Source organism: Schistocerca americana, chromosome 3, assembly GCF_021461395.2.
Source record: "Schistocerca americana isolate TAMUIC-IGC-003095 chromosome 3, iqSchAmer2.1, whole genome shotgun sequence".
NCBI classification, from domain to species: domain Eukaryota; kingdom Metazoa; phylum Arthropoda; class Insecta; order Orthoptera; family Acrididae; genus Schistocerca; species Schistocerca americana.
In genome coordinates, this window is record NC_060121.1 from 178,116,665 (window position 1) to 178,140,615 (window position 23,951).

Here is a 23,951-nt window from a genome sequence, read left to right on the forward strand (position 1 = left end):
TATCAATTACATTTATGAATAATAAAGTAAAACTAATTTGAAAATATATTGCTTTACAAACTATAAAAAATGACTCACAGACCAAAACTATTAAAATGATGCTGAAAATCTGTATGGGAGAGTTTACTAATCAACTGAAAGGTTGTTATTGTCACTAAAGACTTCTCAGCTTTACATTTCTCTGTATTCTGTTTTTTAACTTTTTTTAAAATTCTGTATTTGGTGATGAGAAGTGCTACTGGTCAAACAAAAGAAATGAAAAGTGATTGATTGAAGAACACATACACATTGAAAACCACTGCAATTTACAAAGTGAAGTTTGCTGTTAAAGAATGTGGGCACGTGTGGAAGAAGGAAACGAAGTCAAATTCACTACAGTGGTGGAAATTTGAGATATGTAGGAATATAAAATTGAGAGAATTACATGTCAGAGCTACATTCCACGACTGGCCAATTTGACTGCCTTTATGCAGTTGTAATTAAAGATAAAATAAGTAAGCAGAAATGTCACTCCGGACCTTTTAATATGGAAAGCCAAACAGCATCAGCTGACATGAAAAATGCCATCCTAATCATTGACTGCAACACCTGTGGGAGCTATTGTGAAAGACTGCTTTTAAAATTCTGCTGCACAGGTTTCAGGTTGTCTGTGAGGAAATATATCCTGACCCTCACCAGATTTACTTTGATATATCAGCACAAACAACATACAGTCAGGTGACAAAAGTCATGAGGTACCTTCTAATGCTGTGTTGGACCTCCTTTTGTCAAGTGTAGTGCTGCATCTCAACATGTCACAGACTCAAAAAGTTGTTGCAAGTCCCCTGCAGAAATATTGAGCCATGCAGCCTCTATAATTGTCCATAACTGTGAAAGTGTTTCTCGGGCAGAATTTTGTGTATTGGGTGATCAGGTAGACAAATCATTCACTCAAACTGTCCTAAATGGTCTTCAAACCAATCATGAACAATTGTGTCCCAGCAACATGGCACATTGTCATCCATAAAAATTCCATTGTGTTTTGGGAACATGGAGGCCATGAATGGCTATAAATGATCTCCAAGTAGCAGAACATAACCATTCCCAGTCAATGATAAGTTTGGTTAGACCACATGACCTAGTACATTCCACATAAATACAGCCCATACCATTATGGAGCCACCACCAGCTTGCACAGTACATTGTTGACAAGGTGGGTCCATGGTCTCATGGGTCTACACCATACTCATACTCAAAACCTACCAGAGGCTCTTACCAACCAAAATCTGGACTCACCTGACCAGGCCACAGTTTTCCAGTAGTCTAGTCTTCAACTGATATGGTCAGAAGCCCAGGAGAGGTGCCACAGGCAATGTCATGCTGTTAGCAAAGGGTCTCACACTGCCATAGCTCATTAACGCCAAATTTCATCACAATATCCTAATGGATATGTTTGCCTTACATGCCACAGAGATTTCTGTGGTTGTTTTATGCAGTGTTACTTGTCTGTTAGCACTGAAAACTCTATGCAAATGCCATTCCTCTCAGTCATTAAATCAAGGCCGTTAGTCATTTAGTTGTCTGTGGTGAGAGGTAATGGCTGAAATTTGGTATTCTTCACATGCTCTTGACACTATGGATCTCGGAATATTGAATTACCTAATGATTTCTGAAAGTCGCATGCATCTAGCTCCAACTGCCATTCTGTGTTCAAAGTTTGTTAATAACCATTGTGCAGCCATAACCAAGCCGGAAACCTTTTCACATGGATCAACTGAGTACAAATGACAACTCAATCACTGTGCTTCCATTTTACAACTTGAGTATGTGATAAAATCACCATCTGTATATGTGCCTACCACTATCCCATCATTTTTATCACGTCATTGTACACTTGTATTTATTGTGTTCTGAGATCCTGAAAAGGCCCTTGACACCATGACTAGAGATGCTATACCAATGGGTTAAGAAGCTTTGGCTGTTCTGGATATTTTGCAAAACTGATCTGAACACTCCACAACTGATCCAGCTCTGCACCAAAATAACATCTCAGAGGAGTTTCTGATCACAAAGGAGCTTAATCAGGGTTGTGAATTCATACCACACACTCTACACTTGGAAGCCAGAGACATCATTTACAAATAACAACAACGTGGAGTTTTGATATAGTTTGGTCAGATTAATGAAGCTCACCTAGCATTACAAATGCACTGAACAGAGATCACTGTTTTTTCCTTCTTCATATCTCACACTGAACAGGAGCATTAGAACTGCCTAGTATGTTTTTTGGACCTCCTGCTGCATTGATATTTGCTCTGCACTGATATTTCAGCACAGCTTCCCTCTGAGACAGGTGCACAGCAACTGCATTAACAAAATCACTCCCACATACAAAATCATCTTTTGTATCTGCTCTGACAAATCTAAATGATCCACTATGTTAGTAATATAGTACATTCTGCATTGTATTAAACATGTGCTCCTAATATTTACTTGCCTTGCTAAATTGTACACAATTGCAGCCTCTGTAGGACGAGTTGGACACAGGGCTCCACTGGCCAATGGACAATAACAATGTAGACAGCCTACATCCTCCAGTGACCACTGTGCTTTGGAAGACAAAATTGTTTTCTGTTATTTTTTTCATGAAGTCTTTATTCACACCACTTTGCAGCCATGCTGAATGTGTGCCAATATATATTATTCAGACAAACATGGCATAACATTTCTGAAGACACCTCACTGGCTTGTATAATTTTTAATTGTGCCAGTCAGCAGCTTAACATGTCATCTTTATGGTACGCTCGCTTGTACAATATATTGATAAACAGGCATTGATTTATATCTTTGTCACTGAAGACAATAGGTTTGGCTATGACACTATGGGCACTGCTGTTAGTACTGCTGTTATTAACTTAATCCCAGCCATCTGAAATGATGTGGCTGACATTTACACTAAAACTGGGACCAATAAAATGAACTAAGCACCCGATGGGCATTCAGTGGAGCTACTCTGGTGATGTTGCATGTGAATGGTGTGTGGCTGTTGTCTCATATTAGCCACAAAATGTTGGTTTATTCTTGTTGACTCCTTATTGGATTTCTGACAAAATGTCTTAGTTTTTCTCTCGCCTGTTTTCACGTTCATTGTTTCTATATATGTGGCTGTGGTAATGAAGATTATTACTCCATTCATATTTTCACATTTCCACATGATGGTATGGGGTCATTTGTCAGTGTTGGTCTTGATGTTATTTATAGTGGTGGATGTACCCTGAAAGCAGAACTAGAATAGTCAGTGTCATTTATAGACTGATACTTGTGGCAATGATGTGAAATATTCATTGGAACTACCTTTCACAAACGAATATTCTACACTCCTGTAACCCTTAATTTTCATTAGTCTTTGTCCTTAACCTCTAGCCCCTGCCCTGTTCCCATTCCAGCACTACACAGTCCTCTATTCCACCAACACACCCACAGTCTTTTTACCTCTCTCCTTTTCTGCTAATTCTGCCCTACCTTCTGTCTTACCTCCCAACTGCACCTAGCTGCCTTACCCTCTCTCCACCTCATTGCTGTAAGCTTTCTTCAAGCAGCAGTTTACCATCCCCCATCTCTACTCTACTATCCTTCCCCCTTGCCGCCCCAGCCTCCTCCCTGCCACCACCACCAGGTTCCGTCTCCCATCATACGCTGCTGCTCAGCAGCCAGAGACTGCTGTCATGTATGTGTGTGTCATGTTTGCATGAGTGTGTGCATGTGTATGTTCTATCTCTGATGAAGGCCTTGTTGGCTGAAAGCTCATTTTCTGACAGCCTTTTTGTTGTGCCTACCTGAGACTCAGCATCCCCACTATATGGTGAGTAGCAACTATCCTTTTCATAATATTTTAACAGCTTAATAAGCTTCTTCATGTCACAGAATATCGTAACCAGAGGCCAACATGGATTCCAAAGAAATAAATCTACTACCTCAGCAACAAAAGAAACTGAGGACATGTACTGCAAATACTTTCCAGGGAGGAATCAATAATTGGAATATTCCGCAAACTATCAAAAACTTTTAACCTAGTTAATCACAACACTGTTCTTGAAAAACTAAAATGCCATGAGATGAGAGGCACTACATTCATTCTTATAAAACCCTACTTAACAAACAGATACCAAAAGCAGAAATAGCAGATGAGGGGAGTAATAGATACTACTAAGACATGGAGATGATCCAAAACACCATGCCACAGGGAAGTGTCATAGTGCCTCTGTTCTTCTTGATATATATTAATGACTTAAAATTAAACTAAAACTAAACTCTGGCCAAACAGATCTCAGAAGACCCTAATGGTACTGACCAACTGCCATGTCATCCTCAGCCTATAGACATCATTGTATGTGGATATGATGGGGTGTGAGGTCAGCACACTGCTCTCCTGGCTGTTGTCAGTTTTCGTGACCAAGGTCGGTACTTCTCAATCAAGTAGCTTCTCAATGTGCTTCATGAGGGCTGAGTGCACCCTGCTTGCCAACAGTGCTCGGCAGACCAGATGGTCACCCACCCACCCAAGTGCTAACGAAGTCTGACAATGCTTATTACAATGATCTGATGGGAACCGGTGTTACTGCTGCATCAAGGCTGTTGGCATATTATTATCTGACTTACCAGATAAAATTCAACAGAATGTGAGCCATCAATGCAGCTAAGTTTGCAATTGGAACACTGAACACAACATCTTTCAGATAGCCCCACAGCCAGAAGTCACATGGATTAAGATCAGGTGATCGGGATGGCCAGGCTGTAGGGAAATGACGGCTGATAATTCTAACATTTCCGAAATGGCGCAAGCTGCTGCTTAACTGGATTTGCAATTTGCAGAGGTGTGCCATCTTGGATAGAAATGATCCCATCCACACATTCACGCTGTTGGAGAGCTGGAACAGACACTCAAATTCCTTACCAGTGATGGTACAGGTAACAGGACCGGAAGCACATATCTCTTCGAAGAAATATGGCTCTATGATAAATGATGCTGTGAACCCGCATCACACAGTGGCCTTTTTAGGATGAAGTGTGCATTTTCCATTACTCATACTCGACAATTCTGTGTACTGACATATCCTGTCAGATGGAAGTGGGCTTCGTTTGTCCACAAACTCTTAAATGGCCAATCATTGTCCACTTCCATGTGAGCAAGGAATTCTAAAGCAAATGTCTCTCTTGCTGACAGGTCAACAGGAAGCAACTCGTGCACTTGGGTAATTCTGAATGGCTACCAAAGAAGGATGTTTTGTAGGATTTTACATAGGATTCTCTGTGCACTACACGTTTGCACATCACCACTCATCTCCTCCTGCACTGTTGTGGCCACTGCTTCCACTGATGTCAAGTCAGTTTGTTTCCTCTGTCTACCAGGTTAAACACCAAAAGAACCCTTTTTTTCGAATTTCTGAATCATTTTCTCCAGACCCATGGCAGTCGTTGGACCAATGACTTTTTTCAAACTCTTCAGTGTCTGGAACTTCTGCAGAGTGATGCGTGCACAGTCATCATTCTTGTAATACAGCTTTACAAGCAGAGCACGATCCTACATTGAGACAGTCATGGTGAACGTCACAGATGCGAAAGGAGGAAAAGCCGTGTACCCGGTGTGTTTATACCAACTTCAGTGGGTCGTGCACATGACAGGTGTTTTCATTTATGTATTCTGACACATACAGCACCATCTAATGATCAATTTTCACACTATTTTCTTTTCTTCTGCCATATGTTTGCCCCCTTTTCCAATAATATTCCATTGCAATATGGTGTTATTTCTACAATGTTTTGAACGTTTAACTTCAATTACAATCACCCTGTATATACAGGGCGGAGAAAAACTGTGTCACAAACTTTGCACCCTGGATAGCTGATGCCACTAGGAACCAAAATTACTAATGTTGTATAGGTCGACAATGCACCATTTTTAAACTACGGAAAGTTGGTGCCACAGGATATGGTTGGCCGTGGGTTTAACCTGCAGCCATTCGTTGGTTGACAGGCAGCACTATGGTTATCAGTTCACGCATACAAACATCCCTTGCCCAGTCACTGCCCCAAGGTGATACGCACACGCGTTGAATAGGTCTTGCTGATTGTCTCTACCTCATGTCAGAGGCTTTCACATGAAGCTTTGCTTCGGACCACACAAACACGTTACCTGTGATTTAGTCACACAGTATTCATTTGAAGAACCATGAGATATGGTTTTTGTTTATGGATTAGCTGATGGTAATGTGCACAAAGCTCGATGGTTGTATGAGGAATGGTACCCAGCAAGACGCCACCCACTCCTGCAAACGTTTACAGGAATTTACTGGCAACTTGGCAAAACAGGCTTGTTAGCAGGATATCGTGGAGATGCTGGAAGACCTCAAACACAATGGGATGCTGCATTTCAAGAGACTGTTCTCGAGCACTTTAAGGAAGCACCTACAACAAGTACTCGAGCAGTTGGACACGACATGGGGGTCACTCATTGGTTAGTCTGGAAAGTTTCGAGGGATGATGGCCAGCATCCATTTAGTTTCCATCCTGTCCATGATCTAAATCCTGTGGCAGACTATTACCACAGGCTAGGATTTTGCTGGCGGTTTCTGCAATGTGTTGCATGAGATCCCAACTTTCCCATCATTTTGTGGTTTACTGATATAAGTGCAGCTTCCATCAGGATGGCCTTTGCAACACTCAAAACATTCATTACTGGGCAAGGGGAAATCCTCATGTCACGTATGTCCACGGATACCAGGAATGATTTTCACCCAACATTTGAGCAGGCATTGCGTGTGATCATCTGATTGGGCTGGTCTGCCTACCTCCTCAACTTACCAGGACAAATTACCTTCACTTTTTGCAAGAAACTCTACCCAACCTGCTGGAAGATTTCTCCTGGACATACGGCTATGCATGTGGTTGCAGCATGATGGGGCACCCGCACATAACAATTGTGCTGTGTGTGGATTTTTAAATGAACTCTTTGACAGCTGGGTAATTGGCAAAGATGCTCGTAGGACAAGGCCCCTGCAATCACCAGACCTCATGCCACCAGACTTTTTCCTGTGGGGATGCTTCAAGGTTCTAGTTCACCCATCCAGATGCGAATCACCTAGAAACGAATAGGAATTAATGGATCACTTTCAACATGCTGCCAGTCACATCAGGGCAATGCCAGGAATCTTTGAAAGAGTTCAGCAAAATACTGTTTGACATTACCTAGCTTGTGTCGCATCAGAGGGTCACCAGTTCATGCATCTGCTTTAAGTAAACAATGTTATAGCTACAAAAAAGGTCCTTTTCAGGGCCAACGCAATTTGTAAAAGACTTTCTGTATGCAAACTAACAGCTGTTGACAGGTTTGTTCCTGGTATGTCTTATCATATAACTATAATGGATGTGTCGGGACCCCAATGGATTCGCCCCCAAACCCCCTGAGAGAGGCTGGCACACTACCACTGAGAATGCTGGCTGCCTTGGATACATCACGACTTCCGGCAGGCAAAGCATTTGCGGTCATGGATTGTCCAGAGCATCAGGCAACAGGGCAATCCCATGGCCAATCGGAGCACATGATGCCAAGTTTCCATAGTTTAAAAATTTTGCATTGTCGACCTACACAACACTAGTAATTTTGGTTCCTATTGGCATCAGCCATCCAGGGTTAAAATTTCGTGACATAATTTTTCTCCACCCTGTATATGATGCTGCAATCTGTGCTGTAACTGTTACTGTATAATCAAAATGTCAAGACTTATATTTAATGATAAAACGTGTATCAACTGAAATACATCAAGTGCCTAAATAAATAAATCTAGAATGATGTTACTGTGGAAAACATTGCTGTCTCAAGATGTTGATATCTCTATTTATCTGAAACAGATTTTCCATATGTGCCACCAATATTTTAACAGATTGCATAAATTATAAATGAATAAAGGAGTCCCATGGTTCTTTATAACCACCTGTTGTTCAGTTACTGACTTAGGTTTTTTTAACTTCATGGTATTTGAACCCACAAAACATTAGAACAATTTTCAATGGGGAAGAAATGAATGGAAACATATCTATATTATTTACGCGTATAATAAAACATTGTTCCAGGCTTCAAGACTTTATACCTAAAAGTCTAAGATGCTGACCTTGCCTAGGGTATTCGATAGGTCATAGGTGGTAGATAGCGAACATTCCATCAGATGTGGTGGACAGCTGCAAATACAGAATAAGTAGTCCTGGACCAAGGCAAAACAAAACCAAATCCATTTTGCATCTGTCTTGTAGCAAGTGGCAAAGTGGTTCACATCTGACTACCAGTGGTTGAAATTTATATTCTGGAACCAACCCTTCCAGTATTAACACTCAGGTTCACTCAATGAGTGTACCCAACCGCACCTGATTCCAGGTACTATCATCATGGAGCATTTTAAGAGTCACAATATTACCCCAAGTGGTCAATCCACTGCCAGTATTACTGGTGCAACTGGTCTTTTGGATTCTGTGGTGGCCAGGTTAAAATGCAATGCGATTCAACAGAGGAAGTCGGAGTCTTCTGGCCAACTTAAAACCAAAACAAATACATTTTTTGCAACACTTAACATACAAACACTTTTGCAACCAAGTAAACTTCATAAATTGGGAGATACATTAAAAGAACAGAAGATTTGAATTTTGGCACTTCAAGAAACATGAATGACAGACAATAACACCATGGACTTTGGCAATTATTGTCTTTTTAAAAGTAAGACTAATAAAAGAATATGTAATAATGCACCAAGTCTGGGAGTTGCTTTTGCAGTCTCCAAAAATATTTTAAATTCAATAATTCATCTGGATTGTGTTCATGTTGTTCTTCTAATCCCTCTAAATGTTTAGTTGTTTTGACCTTGTAAGCCTCCAACACATTGTTTTCAAAACCTTCTGTTTCAACTAACTGATGGATTCATGAAAATTTCCTATTGGTTGCTTTCCATAAACTGAATTTTCTTGTATCCACCACCTCCTCTTATTCTCATCTCATTCCTTCCATAATCTGTTTCCACTCCCTGCCTGGCGAGCCAATCCGATTCAATAATAAATTACTCCCATAACCCAAGCACTAACAAGGCATCCACTCAATACATTTCTCCATCTATCTTAACTTTTAACATGGATTGACAGCCAATTGGTTTTCCAGCTTCTCCCATTGGTCCTTTAATCTTAAAACTGGTCACAGTCAAACTTGGTATTTCAGAATTCTCTGCTAATAATGTGTTGTACACTTTGCTGGCAATTGCACAGAGCTCACTACCAGAGTAAATTGGCATTCTCATTTTTCTTCCTTAGGTTTCTGTTTTTATAATTGGTACCATTACTGTGTTACCACCAAATCTTCTTGGTCATCCATTAACTGGTCTTTTGTTATTATGAAAACTTTGCCATTCTATTTCACATTGTAATGTTATGGCCCCACTTCCCCATTTCAGGTTGGGACACACCTGAAACTACAGCCTGTTTTCCATCTGATTACCTGCAAAAGGTTCTAAATGTCTCACTCTCTCCCAAGTATTGCAATTGTTCCCATGTGCGTTGCACTCATCTTCCTCCCTTACATGGTGTTTCTACTCCCTGTATCAGTAGCTGCCTAATCCTCTGCAGTGTGATATCTAAACTTTATTTCTTCATTCTGTTTCACATCACCTTTTGGCTGTCACCCAGCATTGTCCAAATTTTCTCTAAATGCTTCCCCTTGTTTTTCTCCTCTCTACAGTTGGGTGAATATTGGCCTTACTTGGTCAATGGACTCAATGATGGTTCCTATTAGGTGGCTGTGTGTATTTCTCGTTAATCTTTATGCACCCACCTTACAACTGCTCTTTCATCATATGTAGTACATAAGTACTTGTTCTTTTCAAATTCCTTTTCTAAAAACTCAGCACATGTCCTGTCTGATCTCCTGTTATATGTTTGGTTGCAAATAGATATTAGTATATCATCCTGCTTGCTTTATGACCAATATTTAACCAGAAACATCTCAAATTCTTGGTACAACATTAACTCCTTTTCTAGCTTCATACTCCAATTGCAGGCTTCATCTTCCATCTGATACACTATGTATGTGATTTTTGTTTTATCGTCCCAACTTACAGGTAAAAATCTGCGAAAATTTCCAATGAAAGCTGTGGGGTGCCATTTTCCCCTTGGATGAAATTTGCTGAATTTAGAACAGTTAATGAACTCAATCTGTGGATCATTTTCACTAATCATAGTTGTCTGTCCAGTAAAAGCTTCCAGTTCCTGCTTCCATTTACTTTTCACAACCAGATTGTCCTGCTGTTATACAGTTTGTTGTACCTCCTGTACAATGTGGCTTACTGGTTCTACCTTTTTGTCAACTTTGTGAATCTTTTCAGCTGTTTTCTCTTGATGTATTGTATCATTTGCGAGAAATGAAACTGCTGTCACAGTATCCTTTAATACAGTTTGCTTTTACCAATTAACCTTTTGCAAATTCACCTGCCATGTTAATTCCTTATTCACCACTGATTGTTCCTCTTTTACTTTTTCTATTGATTTGTTTGTCCTTTTTCCATTTTATTACTAAGCTGTTGATTGTTTGATTATGCATTTCCAATTTTTCCTCTAGTTTTTAAAAATCTTTCTTCTATGCCACAGATGACTATAGTTCTTTAAAAATTTTTTAATGAAATCCTTGATTTGTCTGCTAAAAACTTCCTGACCTACTCCTCTTATTGGTGTTCCTATCACTGTATTACAACTTCCTCCCTTTTTAACCACCATTTCCTCCTCTATCGTGCTGTCCATTGCTAGTCTATTTCCCACCATTATTTTTCCAGAATTTCCTAATGGACTTCCCACTATTCCCATGGACATATTATCCTCCTGAATTTGATTTTCAGTTAATGACTGATTTGAAATACTTCCTCCTTCACAAAATCAGTCAATAAGTGATTTGAAATACTTCCTCCTTCATAAAACATGCTCTCTACATCCACTTTTACCTTTTTAGCAGCTTTAACTGTGGGACTGCACGGTTCAATTTTACCCAATGTTTGCTTGAAAAATGTTAAATGATGAAAGACACATGTTCTGATAATATTGAAAATACCATCTGCATGACACGCACCTTTCTTCACATGCCTTTTTACTTCAGCCTTATTGCCAAGTGCATTGCCCTGTAGTTAGTTCCTTTCCTAAACTTTCAAAACTGTTAGTGGCCTAGTTATTTGTGACACTTAATTTTTTGAATGTGAGACCATAATACAGATCCTGAAACAACTGAGGGGAAAATGGGATCCAAAGCCTAGGAAATATTTTTTTGGAGGCTATTAGGAAGACTCAAAGGGTTACCAGTTCATGAAGGATTACCAACTGATGAATCCATGAACAGAAAGACACTGACTAGCAGAGATGTCATATTCTTTGAGAATAGTAAAAACAAAATAAAAGAGGATCATCAAGAGCATACAACCACTTCATTAATGTCATCAGGTTTAAGAAATAATAATTCTGGAAAGGAACAGAACATGAAGTAAAGGAAGAAGTAGATAGCAAGGAACTCATAGACACATTCTATGAAGTCGAAATTCTAAAGGATGAAGAAGAGGAAGAAAATATTTTGAGACATTCTTCTCATGCACCTAAGCCTAAAGAATACCCTGATTATGAAATGTATGTAGCCCATACTTTTAATTGGTGAATCTACAACAGTTAAAGAGGCAATGAGTGGTACCAATTCTCAACAATGGAGAAAAGGTATGGAAAGAGAATTGGAGTCATTTTATTAAAATGAAACTTTCAAATTGGTTGAAATGCCAGAATGGAAAAAAACTGTTAAAAGACATGATGGGTATTTAATGTAAAAAATCCTGAAATTGTAACATCAAAACACAAGGCATGACTTGTAGTCAAGGGATATACACAAAAAAAGGGATTAACTACAGGGAATTGTTTTTTCCAGTGGTAAAATATGAATAAGTTAGATATGTTTTAGCCCTGGCAATAAAAGAAGATTTGCTCATTCAGAAAATGATTGTGGAGACAGCTTATTTAAATGGGAAATTAGACGAAGAAATATATGTGATCTCAACAGAAGAAGCTAGAAAAACTCATCTAGAAGGAGTGAAGATATGGCAATTGAACAGAGTGGTGGCTGCTGGAACAGATGTCTGCTCAACCCTTGTTAAAGATGGGTATGATACAATCTGTGGCAGATTCTGTTACAGAAGAGCTTACTGTAATGGCTATGTGGGTGGATGATTTCTTCATTCTAACTAAAGATGAGAAACAGATGAACAATTTAAAAAAACAACTAAAAACCTAGTTTAACATACATGACTTTGGAGAGGTAAAGCAATATTTGTGTATGAATATTTTTAAAAGTAATATGACAGAAGAGTTATGAAAAAACCAAACATCATACATGGAGAAAATTGTGAAAAATTTTGGCACGAGTGACTATAAATACATTTCTACACCAATTGGAACCATGAAAGAAATTAACGATGAATGACAGAGATGTAGGGTGCAATGAGAAGGTACCACACTTAGAGGCAGTAGGGAGCCTTTTATTTTTCACACACATCAAGATCTGATATTTCTTTTGCCACAGATGTGTTGTGACTCGCCGATCATTAAAAGTGCCGCCACGCAATTACGTGCGTCCTATACATGCGGCGCTGTCTGCCAGCCATGCAGCACCACGCCACCTAAGCGGCCAGCCAGCCAGTGTCCGCCAGACTTGGACTCAGTGTTGATTTGAATGTTACCGTGTTCACATGTCTTGCTTTGTAAACTTGCCCTGTGACTTACATGTGTTGTATCGTTTTTGAAATATGTGTGTTCAACTTGACGTTATAACAATTGGCGACAAGGATGGGATTTTTCCTTTTCATCGTTGACCCGCAGGTTTCCATGGCTACTTTAGAGCAACTATTGCAAGGTCTCATAGAACAGCAAATGCTTCTCACATCAGCGGTTCACGATTTTGTCGCAGCATCAAATGCGGGCCATTTCTCGTCGTTGTCTATACCTCCTTTTCCTCCTTACGACGAGACGGCGGAAGACTGGTCTGATTACGAAAAATGCCTTCGGCAGCACTTCTTGGCATTTCATGTCTCTGTTCCTTTCATGGATTCCACCTCAAATGTGTCAGTTGTTGTCACAATTGGCTCCTTTGAAAGATCCTGCATCTTTGTCCTTTGCTGAAATGTGCTCACTTCTGTCCGTATATTTTCATAAGCAAATGCATGTGGTAGCCTCTCATGTTGCCTTTTATCGTTGTCAAACAACTGAATCAATCCTATCGCTCTTGGGCTGCTGAGCTTCACGGCCTCAGTCGAAAGTGTCAATTTGTTACTGACGTTCACGAAGAATCCTACGCGGATTCCGTGGTACGGGATGCTATTATCCGGTCGGCGCCCGACAAAGAAGTGAGGCAACGTGCCCTACAGTTGGAAAATCTGACTCTAGATGAAGTCCTATCCATCGCGCAGTCTTTTGAAATTTCGCGCGCCGCTGGAGCACAAATAGAGGCATGGGGTGATGTCGAGGAAATACAACCTCTGTGTGCTGTTGACGACGCGTGCGGCGTGTCCCCACCGGCCAACGTGGCCGCAGTACGCTCCCACATGCAGCCTCGGCATAACAGTAAACAACCCTCTCAGAAACTGCAGCAAAACCCCCGGCAACTTCCTTCTTGTCCATGGTGTTTTACGAAACATTCACGCGAGGATTGTCCCCAAAGTTGGGCTGTGTGTCACAATTGCAAAAAGAAGGGTCATGTGTCTTCCGTTTGCAAATCCGACGGCATACATGATGTTCACGACTGTGACGCTGATTCTGCTTCTGTGTTGTCTGTCAATTGCACTTCTTCCCTTTCGGGGAAGTTATTACTCACTGTCCAAATCCTTGGTCGGGATGTTCGCATGCAGGTGGATACTGGTTCTGCTGCCACTATCATTAATTCTCAGACATATCTTCAGTTGGGTTCTCCAATCCTATCTCCTATCACTCGGCAATTACGGATGTACAATAAACAGAAGATTTCTCTTGGGACAATTTAATGCTGAGGTATCTTACAAATCCATCATTCGCACTGTTACCATATTTGTGGTTGACCATAGTAATGTGGAAAATCTTTTTGGTTTTGATGCCTTTCACATTTTTGGGTTCTCTATAGATGACTCTGTCAATATCATCTTTGATGCCATTCCTTATGCTCAATTGGATTCCTTATCGACGACATTTTCGTCAATTTTTTTTCTCCTGGGTTAGGCCGTGCAAAGGACTTTGAAGCTCATATCATGCTCAAACCCACTGCTCGGCCCAAGTTTTTTCAGGCTTGGCCCATTCCTGTGGCCCTTCGTGATCGGGTAAGATGGGAGCTGGATCATCTCACTGCTTCAGGGGTCTTGCTTCCTGTCACTTCAAGTGAGTGGTCCTCTCCTGTCATTGTTGTTGCTAAGCCCAATGGTGATATTCATCTCTGTGGTGATTTCAAAGCCACTGTAAATGCTCAATGCCTCATCGACACTTACCCTATGCCCCGACCTGAAGAATTGTTCACTAAACTTGCGGGAGGCCAGTATTTTTCTAAAATTGACCTGTCGGAAGCTTATCATCAACTTTCCTCTGGACGCTGCTTCCCGGCAGTTTCTGGACCTTAACACACCTTTCAGCCTCTATCAATACCAGCGTTTGCCATTCGGGGTTGCCAGTGCCCCTGCTCTCTTTCAACAATTCTTGGAGCAATTATTGCTCCCTGTCCCTGGGTGTATCAATTACATGGACGACATTGTTGCCACTGGCTCCACCACTGAAGAACATCTTCAGAATCTCCACACACTTTTTCATGTCATAAGAACTGCCAGTCTTAAGTGTAATCTTCAGAAAACATAATTTTTTCAGGCATCTATCACGTAGTTGGGGTTCCAATTCTCTCGGGATGGTATTCATCGGCTTCAGCAAACTGTTGCTGCGATCGATGCCCTTCCTTGCCCTACATCTGCTAAGGAACTGCAGGCTTTCTTGGGGAAAATAGCATACTATCACAGGTTTTTACCATCTGCAGCTTCGGTGGCTCAGCCGTTGCATCGCCTGTTGTATAAAAATGTGTCTTTTCACTGGTCCGCGTCATGCGATGCGGCTTTCCAAAAATTGAAAACTATGCTGAAACAGGCTACTTATTGACCTGGCCAACTGAAACAGGCTACTTATTGACCTGGCCAACATCTAGTTCTTGCTACGGACGCCTCTCAATACAGGGTTGGTACCATCCTTGCGCACCGTTTTTCTGACAGTTCTGAACAACCCATTGCTTATGCCTCCAAAACGCTCACGGATGCCCAACGGAAATATTCTCAAATTGAATAAGAAGCTTTGGCCATTATTTATGCTCTTCATAAGTTTGGTGTTTTTCTTTATGGATCCAAATTTCACCTTGTTACAGACCACAAACCACTTGTTTCCTTGTTTCATCCATCAACATCGCTTCCCGACAAGGTTGCACACCGCCTCCAGCGTTGGGCTCTTTACTTGTCTTGGTTCAATTATGAGATTCATTTCCGGCCGATGGCTCAACATGCAAATGCTGATGCACTGTCTTGCCTTCCCATGGGTCCTGATCTGGCATTCGATAGGGACAAACTTTTGTGTTTCCACCTGGATGTTGCCGAGCAGCGGGTTGTGGACGGATTCCCCATCACTGGGGACCGGCTGGCGGCTGCTACGGGTTCTGACCCTACCCTCTCCCGGGTTTTACACTGTGTTCAGAAGGGTTGGCCAGATCATCCATCTGCTAAGACTTCTGATCCGTTGCGGAGCTACTACGCTTTGTGCTACTGCCTCACGGCTAGGGATGGTGTTATCCTCCTTTCCACCGACAATGCTTCGCCACGTGTTGTGGTACCTGTGTCTTTGCATGCTTCGGTCTTGCACCTCCTTCACCAATGGCACTGGGGTGTGTCTCGAACAAAATCTCTGGTGCACCATCATGTGTACTGGCCTGGCATCAACTCTGAAATAGCACACATGGTCGTTGCCTGTGGCCCTTGTGGCTATTCGTTATTGACACCTACTCTAACTTTCCTTTCATTGTCCGTTGCACGTCGCCTACCACCGTGGCAAACACAAGTGCTCTCGCCCACATTTTTTCTTTGGAAGGCCTTCCCTCTACTCTTGTTACTGATAATGGTCTGCAATTTGCCTCTTCCAGATTTGCGGATTTTTGTGCTCGTCACAGCGTCATGCATGTCACGGCCCCTCCGTTCCATCCACAATCAATTGGTGAGGCTGAACGACTGGTCAGCACATTTAAGTCTCAGATGAGGAAACTCCTGACTTCTTCTGCTGCTGATGATGCGCTTCTCCAATTTCTGGCTCCTTACCATTTCACCACAACGGGCGACCACAGCCCGGCTGAGCTCTTACATGGCCGACAGCCCCGCACGCTACTTCATCTTCTGCGACCTTCCTCCTCCTGGCTGCGGGTGCCTTCACTTGGCCAGTTCACCGCTGGCGACCTCGTATGGGTGCTACACCACTGTCATCTCGGTGCCAGCACAAGAACAGACGCCACCAGGAGACGTGCCCATGCAGGAACTGGATGACCATCATCTGTCGGAGCAACTCTACTTGCCTCCTTCTCCTACGGACGCTGACACATCGCCCATGTCTCCTGTTATATCAACCGGACTTGCCGCAACGGGCAGATTGGTGCACGGGGCCCCAGCAGATTCGGCCCCTACATCTCCTGTCATCTCGACCCGTTATCATCGGGGACACTTCCGTCTGTACGGGAAGCCTCCTCCTCGAGACTTTATGGCCAGTCAAACAATGCCTATGGACGTTAGCAATCTACAGGCCACCTCCATCAAGACCAGTGCAAAAATTTGAAAGGGAGGAAAAGTGTTGTGACTCTCCGATCATTCAAGGTGTCACAGCGCAATTACGCGTGTCCTCTACATGCGGCACTGTCTGTCAGCCATGCAGCAGCTGCGCCACCTAAGCGGCCAGCCGGCCAGCATCCGCGACTTGAACTCAGTGTTGATTTGAATGTTACCGTGTTCACATGTCTTGCTTTGTAAACTTGCCCTGTGACTTACATGTGTTGTATCTTTTTTGAAATATATGTGTTCAACCTGACGTTATAACAAAATGTTCTAAGCAGATTCTGCAAAAGCCCAAGAGAGAAACCCTGAAAAGCTGTTAAAAAGGTATTTCAATATCTAAAGGGAACAACAGACAATACATTAAGATGTTATGAAAGGGGAAGTATAAAACTCGAGGGCTATAGTGATGCAGACTGCGGAAGTGAGTTGCAGAATCAACATTCCATGACTGGATGTTGTTTTAGATTAATAGGTCTTTTATTCTGGCCCTGTAAAAGACAGAAAACAATAATCCTGAGCACTGAAGAAGCTGATGACATGGCCCTGTCACACTCAATTCAAGAAACATTGTCGATCAGTTCTTTAATAAGTGAGACAGAGACTAATATTAATGTAGAATGTAGAACCCTCCAAGATAGTCTGTGACAGTAGGGGAGCTACAAACTTAGCCAAAAAGGATGTTACTACTGCCACAAACAAACACATTGATATGAAACACCATTTTATAAGGGATCACACAGACAAGAGGTACTGAAGTTTGCTGCTTATGCAAAGAAGAGATGTTGGCTGATCTGCTAACCAAATCCTTGAACAAGGAGAAATATTGGAAGATAGTGAGACAATATGGTTTGACTTATGAAAGTGACATCCAAAATACCTGTTCAAAGGTGGGTGTTGGGGATATATGAACAACTTATTCCGTATGTGTATGTTTGTACAGCAATGTGTACTCCACGAAGTGCAACAGACCTCTATGAATGAATAATTTAATTGGTTAGATAAAAAACCTACTCACCAAGTGGCGGCAGAAGACACACATAAAAGAAGGTTGTAATTATGCAAGCTTTTGGAGCCAGTGGCTCCTTCTTCAGGCAGAAGGATTGAAGGGGAAGGAAGACGGGTGAAGGAAATGGACTCAAGAGGTCTAGGGAGAGGGGTAGATTTCAGGAAAGTGCCCAGAACTGCAGGTCTGGGGAGACTTACCACATGGGATGAGAAGGAAAGATTGATTGTTGCTGTCAAAAATTGATTGTTTTCATTGTTATATTAGACAGAATTGGGGAGAAGAGGAGTTTGTGGCACAACTTGACTAGAAGAAGGGATCGGTTGGTAGGACGTGTTCTGAGGCATCAGGGGATCACAAATTTAGCATTGGAGGGCAGTGTGGAGGGTAAAAATCGTAGAAGAGACCAAGAGATGAATACACTAAGCAGATTCAGAAGGATGTAGGTTGCAGTAAGTACTGGGAGATGAAGAAGCTTGCACAGGATAGAGTAGCATGGAGAGCTGCATCAAACCAGTCTCAGGACTGAAGACCACAACAACGACAATGACTGCTTTGTATACTCCGTGGCATTACCTTAATGACATACTATAATGCACTGTTCTGTGTGATTAGTTCCAGCAATTATTCAGTAAGGACACACAATTCAATTTGTAATCACTGTTGCATAACATGAGTGTTAATTTTCAACAAAACATTTTGTTTAAATTAACAGCTGTGGCTAATTCATCATTACCTGCCAAATGATACAATTAAACACAAGGAATTTACTAAACCTGAATATAAAAACAGAGCAAACACATGTTAATTATGTTTGGAAGAAACTGATGTATGCAAGCATGAAGAAATATGTGATATTCTATTTACATTAATGTTTTACCTGGCACATGGTTTTCATTAGTGTCCATATAAACTGAAACAACACCTGTAGGGGCCTCTGTCAAGACCGATTCTGTCATTAGAGATGTTCCTTTGTACACCTGAAAATATAGTTTGTTATTACTTCTCATCCTGCAAACAAAGAAGTTTGAAAAAAGGCATTTGAAACCTAAAAAGAATTAGAAACATTACAAAATGCATATAGTGAAGAGAGAAACAGGGGCTACAACAAAGATAGTAAAGACTCAGATAAGTACAATTAATTGAAAAATAGACATTGACTCTATTCTTTGCAATGGTAAGTTTGTCAGATTGTAGTGAGTGTGTAAGAGAATGTAGTGGCACCTACCGACATCACTGGTGCAACATTACTGTTAATTGCCATGGTGCCGCTATGCAGACGGCACTTGTCATGAGGTGTTCCCTCTGATGGGATGTGATCATGTCAGAACCCACATCTACATACATACTCCACAAGCTACCATATAGAGCATGGCAGAGAGTACACTGTACCACTACTAGTCATTTCTTTCCTTGTACCACTCACAAACAGAATGGGGGGTGGGGAATGGCTGTTTATATGCCTCTGTATCAACTCTAATGTCTCTTATCTTATCTCTGCAGTCCTTATGTACATTGGCGGCAATAGAATCGTTCTGCTGTCAGATTCAAATGCCAATTTTCTAAACTTTCTCAACAGTTTTTTTTTTTTTTTTTAGGAATGTTGTCTTCCCTCTAAGGATTCCCATTTCAGCTGATGAAGCATCTCCTGTACTTCTTGTGTGTTAATTGAACCTATTGGTAACAAATGTAGCAGCATGCCTCTGAATTGCTTCAATGTCTTCCTTTAATCTGACCTGGTTGGGATCCCAAATAATTGATCAGTGCTCAGTAGATTGCACTAGTATTCTACATGCGGTCTGAATTACAGATGAGCTACATTTCCCTAAAATTCTCCCAATATTTCCCTACTACCATCCTTACAGCCACACGGGGTAACCGCGCAGTCTGAGGCGTCTTATCACAGTCTGTGCGGCTCCCCCCATTGGAGGTTTGAGTCCTTCCTCAGACATGGGCATGTTTGTTGTCCTTAGCGTAAGTTAGTTTAAGAGTGTAAGTTAGTTTAAGTTAGATTAAGTAGTGTGTAAGCTTAGGGACAGATGACCTCATCAGTTTGGTCCCAAAAGACCTTACCACAAATTTCCAAATTTCCATCTTTACATGCTTGTTCCATTTCATATCTCTTTGCGACATTACACCTAGATATTTATTTGACATGACTGTGTCAAAAATCTAGGAATCTGGAATCTGCCTCTTGCCTTTCATCTGTGGTTCACAAGATATCATTTGAGAATAGGGCAAGCTGAGTTCTGCATGAGCAGTACTTTTGTGGACCTAATCTTTTCTGTCTCAATGAAATTTATTATATTCAAACTCAGGAAATCTTCAAGAATTCTGCAGCAAACTGATGTTAAGAGTATTGGTCTGTAATTTTGTGGGTCCAGTCTTTTACCCATCTTATGTACAGGAGTCATCTGCACTTTTTTCCAGTCACCTGGGGCTTTGCACTGGGTGTGAGATTAATGAAAAATGCAAACAAAGCAAGGAGTCAAGCCAGTGTGTACTCTCTGTAAAACCATATTGGGGTTCCACTCGTACCTGAAGAGTTATTTGTTTTCAACCCATTCAGTTGCTTCTCTATGCCAGGGATGCGTACTCCTATGCCCTCCATAGACGAGTCTGTGCGACAATCAAATGACTGTATGTCTCTATGATCCTCCTTTGGCAGTCCTTTCACTGTCTTCTAAAGCCACACCAGATCCTGCATATAAGCTGGTCCAGGGCCAGTCTGAGTTAGTTGCGATGTGATCTGTGGACTCATATTCAGGAGGATGATGTTTCAAATCCACATCCAACCATCCTGATTCAGGATTTCCTTCATTTCCATAAATGGATCCAGGCAAATGTTGGGATGATTACTTTGAAAGGGCACAGCCAATTTTCTTCCCCATCCTTGGAAACAATCTGAGCTTGTGTTGCATCTCTAATGACGTCATTGTTAATGCTACTATCATGGTCTCTGTTTATGGAATATTGATATGACATGGACTGAATTTTGGTTTAACAATGTTCTCCACAAGCATCCTGTATGAATATCAAGTTATAAATAAAAGGTCTGAGTCCTCAATAGGTTGGTGTAACTTGCCTTTTTCAATCATGACGGTGACGATAGGACCCTTGACATGTGCAAGTCAAATCTTGGATATCTTTGTAATTAGCAGAGAGAGAGTGAAGTCTTTCAACCATTCAACACTCACAACAAATGCTAAAGCAAATATCAGATTTCCAGGAGCTATTGACAGATGTACTATAGGCAGTGCAAGCATTAGCGAATGTGGGACAAACGGCTTCCACACTTCCTGTGTTTACAGCTTTTCCACCGATCTTTTCAAATTTCTGATATGGAATGACAAATGGCCATATTCTCATCTGGAAATCTCGAACTGTGTCATTAAATTCAAAACTACAACTTGAGTTTCCTGCAATGTTTTCTTTATTACATGAACATTTTTGATGTAACATGTTATTGCTGCTAGGGAAGGAGAAAAATGGCCCTTATCGATGTTATGTTGGCTGGGCAGCCTACTTACATGATTAAGAAGGATTTGTAATTTCAGATGTTTGTGCAGCCACAATTACACAGATTTTCTAAACAGGGATGATGTCGTGCAACTTACCTCTGATTTAGAACTGAGAAACTATACATTGAGGAAATCAGATTTTTGTCTGATGGAAGTAATATGAATAGCTCAAGCCTATGAAACTACCTACACAGCTCAGTATTTGTTTATGATGGAAGAAGGCATAATGAAAGTCAGATTTCTGGCACTGGTCACACAGGACATTATGCCACCTGTAACAGGGCCTCTACTTGCTCCATGGCCTGGAAGACCTCATGAACAAGATAGATTGTAGGATTAGTATTGCATATGCTGTTCCTTTGGAAAGTAGGATTAGTACTGCATCCCCTGTTCCTTCATGTCTCTGGAATCTAAACTGATATAAGCTTAAGTCATTTGGAATGTTATGAAGCAACTCTTTTTCCATATATGATATCAGTTTTGTCACACAAGGGTGCATCCCATGACTTTTGTGATGATTTGCTCTGTGATTGCATGGAAGCCCCATTTAGGACCATTCCTACATCCTCTTAAATTTGAAACAGATTTCCTGTTTGTTAAAATCTTCACTGAGAATCAAGAAAGTTCATTTACACAGGCAAGTTAGGAAACTGGTTTACAGTGCATCTCATAGCTGTAAGTGCTGAGCTGTTCATTTTAGGACATTGTTTTGTGATCCAAAAACTCCTACTAAGGACTTGGGGTATGTAATTATGTGAAACTTTAAACCATAAAGGTAAACATGGAACATCATTACTATTGCTGTTGTTGTTGTTGTTGTTGTTGTTGTGGTTTTCAGTCCAGAGACTTGCTTGATGCAGCTCTCCATGCTACTCTACCCTGTACAAGCTTCTTCATCTCAGAATAACTACGGCAACCTACATCCCTCTGAATCTGCTTTGTATATTCATCTCTTGGTCTCCCTCTATGATTTTTATGCTCCACACTGTCCTCCAATACTAAACTGGTGATCCTTTGATGCCTCAGATATTTTCCTACCAACCAACCCCTTCTTCTAGTCAAGTTGTGCCACAAATTCCTCTTCTCCCCAATTCTGTTCAGTACCTCCTCATTAGTTATGTGATCTACTCATCTGATTTCCAGCATTCTCCTGTATTACCACGTTTCAAATGCTTCTATTCTTTTCTTGTCTAAACAGTTTATTGTCCATGTTTCACATCCATACATGGCAACCTACACTCCATACAAATACTTTCAGAAAAGACTTCCTGATGCTTAAATCTAAACATAATGTTAACAAAATTCTCTTCTTCAGAAACACTTTCCTTGCCATTGCCAGTCTACATTTTATTTCCTCTCTACTTTGACCATCATCACCTATTTTGCTTCCCAAACAGCAAAACTCATTTACTACTTTAAGTGTCTCATTTCCTAATCTAATTCCCTCAGCATCACCTGATTTAATTTGACTACATTCCATTATCCTCCTTTGGATTTTGTTGATGTTCATCTTATATCCTCCTTTCAAAACACTGTCCATTCCATTCCAGGTCCTTTGCTTATTGAGTTTAATTCCTACTCCAAATTTTTCTTTTGTTTCCTTTACTTGCTCAATATACAGATTGAATAACATTGGGGATAGACTACAACCCTGTCTCAGTCCCTTCCCAACCACTGCTTGCCTTTCATGCCCTTCAAGACTTATAACTGCCATCTGGTTTCTGTACAAATTGAAAATCGCCTTTCACTCCCTGTATTTTACCCCTGCCACTTTCAGAATTTGGAAGAGAGTATTCCAGTCAACATTGTCAGAAGCTCTCTCTAAGTCTACAAATGCTAGAAATGTAGGTTTGACTTTGCTTAATCTATCTTCTAAGATAATTCATAGCATCAGTATTGTCTCGCGTGTTCCAGCATTTCTAGGGAATCCAAATTCATCTTCCCTGAGGTTGGCTTCTACCAGTTTTTCCATTTGCCTGTAAAGAACTTGTGTTACTATTTTGCAGCCGTGACTTGTTAAACTGATATTTCGGTAATTTTCACACCTATCAACACCTCCTCTCTTTGGGATTGGAATTATTATATTATTCCAAGTCTGAGGGTATTTCACCTGTCGCATACATCTTGCTCACCAGATGGTAAAGTTACGTCAGGGCTGGCTCTCCCAAGGCTATCAATAGTTCTAATGGAATGTTGTCTACTCCCAGGCCTTCTTTCGACTTAGGTCTTTCAGTAATCTGTCAAATTCTTCATGCAGTATCATATCTCCCACTTCATCTTCATCTATGTCCTCTTCTACTTCCATAATATTGCCCTCAAGTACATCAACATTGTATATAGACCCTGTATATACTCCTTCCACCTTTCTGCTTTCCCTCCTTTGCTTAGAGCTGGTTTTCCATCTGAGTTCTTGATATTCATGCAAGTGGTTCTCTTTTCTCCAAAGGACTCTTTAATTTTCCTGTAGGCAGGATCTATCTTACCCCTAGTAATATATGCCTCTACATCCTTACATTTGCCCTCTAGCCATCCCTG

At 41.1% G+C, this 23,951-nt stretch overlaps 1 protein-coding gene across 1 annotated transcript in view; it reads right to left on the reverse strand.

The window, feature by feature from the left end:
• Positions 1-23,951, reverse strand: part of LOC124606919 (Bardet-Biedl syndrome 1 protein homolog) — a 146,276-nt gene that overhangs the window by 94,009 nt on the left and 28,316 nt on the right. The window contains exon 3 of the mRNA XM_047139028.1: positions 18,776-18,875. Within this exon, the coding sequence (XP_046994984.1) occupies positions 18,776-18,875 (100 nt within the window). The remainder of the gene's footprint in view (positions 1-18,775; positions 18,876-23,951) is intronic.